General features: G+C 68.9%; 1 protein-coding gene across 1 annotated transcript; it reads left to right on the forward strand.

Moving 5' to 3' along the window:
• The first annotated feature begins 650 nt into the window (after window positions 1–650).
• On the forward strand, window positions 651–1,870 carry TPBGL (trophoblast glycoprotein like). Its single transcript, XM_057421187.1, has one exon. It carries the CDS (start codon window positions 686–688, stop codon window positions 1,760–1,762), a length of 1,077 nt encoding a protein of 358 aa, XP_057277170.1. The 5' UTR covers window positions 651–685; the 3' UTR covers window positions 1,763–1,870.
• Window positions 1,871–2,508: the final 638 nt, after the last annotated feature.

Genomic DNA, 2,508 nt, shown 5'->3' on the forward strand with positions numbered 1-2,508 from the left:
GGACCGGGACAATTCCCCCCTCCCCAAATCCGCCCCCCCGGGGGGATGAAGGGTGACAGGGACAGCCCCCAGCCCCTCCCGGGCTTGATGGGGATGGGGTCAACCCCCAAACCCTCCCCGGGCTGGAAAGGGACAGGGGGACGGGGTCCCCCAGGGCAGTGGAGCGTGTCCCCCCCTCCCATAGCCCCCACAGCAGCGAGGCACGGTGGGGGCCGGAGCTTGCGAGCGGGTCCGAACCGAGCCGAGCGGAACCGAACCGAGTCAAGCCGTGCCAAGCCGAAGGGAGCTAAACAGAGCCGAGCCGAGCCGAGCCGAGCCGAGCCGTGCCAAGCCGACCGGAGCCGGGCTAAACCCAGCCGAGCCGCGCCCCCCCGACGGCAGCCGCCCAGCCCGCAGCGCCAGGCAGCCCAACCCAGCCCCTTCCTCCTCCTCCTCCTCCTCCTCCCCATCCTCCTCCTCCTCGTTCCCCCCCCCCCCCCCCCCCAAGCCCGATTTGGGCAGCGGCGCGTCCGGTGGTGCCGGGCAGAGCCGCCGGGTGCGTGCGCGGCGCCGGAGGCAGCTGAGCCCGGGGGGGGGGGTGAGTGCAGGGAGGCAGGGTCCGGCCTCCCCCACCCTCCATCACCCCCTGCACCCCCCCACGGCACCCCCCGGGCCCCCCCTTCCCCTGCATGCCCGGGCAGCGAGCATGGCCCGCAGGCAGGAGCGGGCAGCGGGCAGCGGGCGCTGGCTGCCCTGGCTGGGCTTCGCGCTCCTGCCGCTGGCCGTGCCCCCCGCCGCCGCCCCCGGGGGCTGCCCGTCCGCCTGTTACTGCGTGGCCACCCCGGAGCAGGTGCAGTGCCGGTACGAGAGGCTGGAGGAGCCGCCGAAGGAGCTGCCGGTCACCGTGCACAACCTCAGCATCGCCGGCAGCAACCTGAGCGTCCTGCCCCGCGCCGCCTTCGCCGCCCGCCCGCTGCCGGACCTCCGCCTGCTCCGCCTGCGCCACGACAACATCCACAGCATCGAGGACATGGCCCTGCAGGGGCTGCCCGCGCTGCGCACCCTCGACCTGAGCCACAACCCCCTGCTCTCGGTGGCCGCCGGTGCCTTCGCCGGCGTGCCCCTGCTGCGCACGCTGCAGCTCAACCAAGCGCTCTTGGCCGCCCCGTTGGAGGACCAGCTCGCCCTGGCCGTGGGCAACCTCAGCCTGCGGCGCCTGGAGCTGGCGGGCAACGCGCTGCGGGCGCTGCCGGCCTCCCTCTTAACCCCCGGCTTGGAGGAGCTGGACCTGCGCAACAACTCCCTGCAGCGGCTGGTGGCCGCCGAGCTGCGGAGCCTGGATGCTCCGGGCTTGAGGGGCTTGAGGCTCACCTTGGGAGCCAACCCATTGAGCTGCGACTGTGCCCTGCGCCCCTTCCTGGCCTGGCTGCGCTCCGCCGCCGTTGCCCGCGTTCCCGATGCCCGCAGCCTGCGCTGTGCCGCGCCGCCGGCGCTGCGCGGGGCCGTCCTGCTGCGCCTGCGGCCCGAGGGGCTCGTGTGTGCGGATGCTGAGGGCGGTGAGCCCGGCAGGCTGGAAACGGCCTCGTACGTCTTCTTCGGCATCGTCCTGGCCCTCATCGGCATCGTGTTCCTCATGGTGCTCTACCTGAACCGCCGGGGCATCAAGCGTTGGCTCCATAACCTCCGCGAGGCTTGTCGTGACCAGATGGAGGGGTACCACTACCGCTACGAGCAGGACGCTGATCCACGCTGTGCCAGCGCCATCGGTACCCCCGGCCTCTGACGGCATCCTCAGTATCCCACCGTCCCTGCTCCGGCATCCAACCACCATGCCGTACCTCGACACCTCTGCTCCTGGCATCCTTCTTGCCTCGTCCCCATCCTCATTCCCTTCCCCGTTCCCATCCCCATCCCCGTTCCCATCCCCATCCTCATCCCCAACCTTATGCCCATTCCCACCCCATCCTCTTCTCCATCCCCATCCCCATCCTCATGCCCATCCCCATTCTCATGCCCATCCCCATTCTCATGCCCATTCCCATCCCATCCTCTTCTCCATCCCCATTCCCATCGCCTTGCCATGGCACCAGTGAAAACTAGTGTCTGAGGATGAGCCGGCCTCGGGGATGAGTGCTGGGGTGCATCAGAGTGGGGTGCACCCTCCCTGGAGGGCTCTGGACCAGCTCTCCCTACCCATGCCCCAGTCAACCCTGTCGCACTGATTCCAGAAGCAGAACTGGATCCATTCACCCCATCCCAGTGCCCGTGGGCAGGGGGAAGCACATCCTGATCCTCCCCATGGGATACCAGCACACGCAGCCCCGATGCTCCCGGGAGGATTAGGAGCAGCTTCCCATGGTTTCTCCGTTGGACTGCGGGATCCACAGTGAGTGTTTGCTTGGCGCATCCCGGGAAGCAGCGGGCCATACCTGAGACTGTCCTCCTGGATGCTCCTGGAGCCTGGACTTGACTTTGACCATGTACAGCTCTCTTTCCTATTAGATTTCTATTTGAGAGATGCAAAACTGA

This window comes from Pezoporus wallicus, unplaced genomic scaffold (genome assembly GCF_028554395.1).
Source record: "Pezoporus wallicus isolate ANWC-B61680 ecotype Strahan unplaced genomic scaffold, APGP_CSIRO_Pwel_v1 contig_8372, whole genome shotgun sequence".
Lineage (NCBI taxonomy): Eukaryota > Metazoa > Chordata > Aves > Psittaciformes > Psittacidae > Pezoporus > Pezoporus wallicus.

Bases quoted from the DNA above. Each gene is read 5' to 3' on its own strand.
- TPBGL (XM_057421187.1), top strand. From the start codon at position 686: ATGGCCCGCAGGCAGGAGCGGGCAGCGGGCAGCGGGCGCTGGCTGCCC.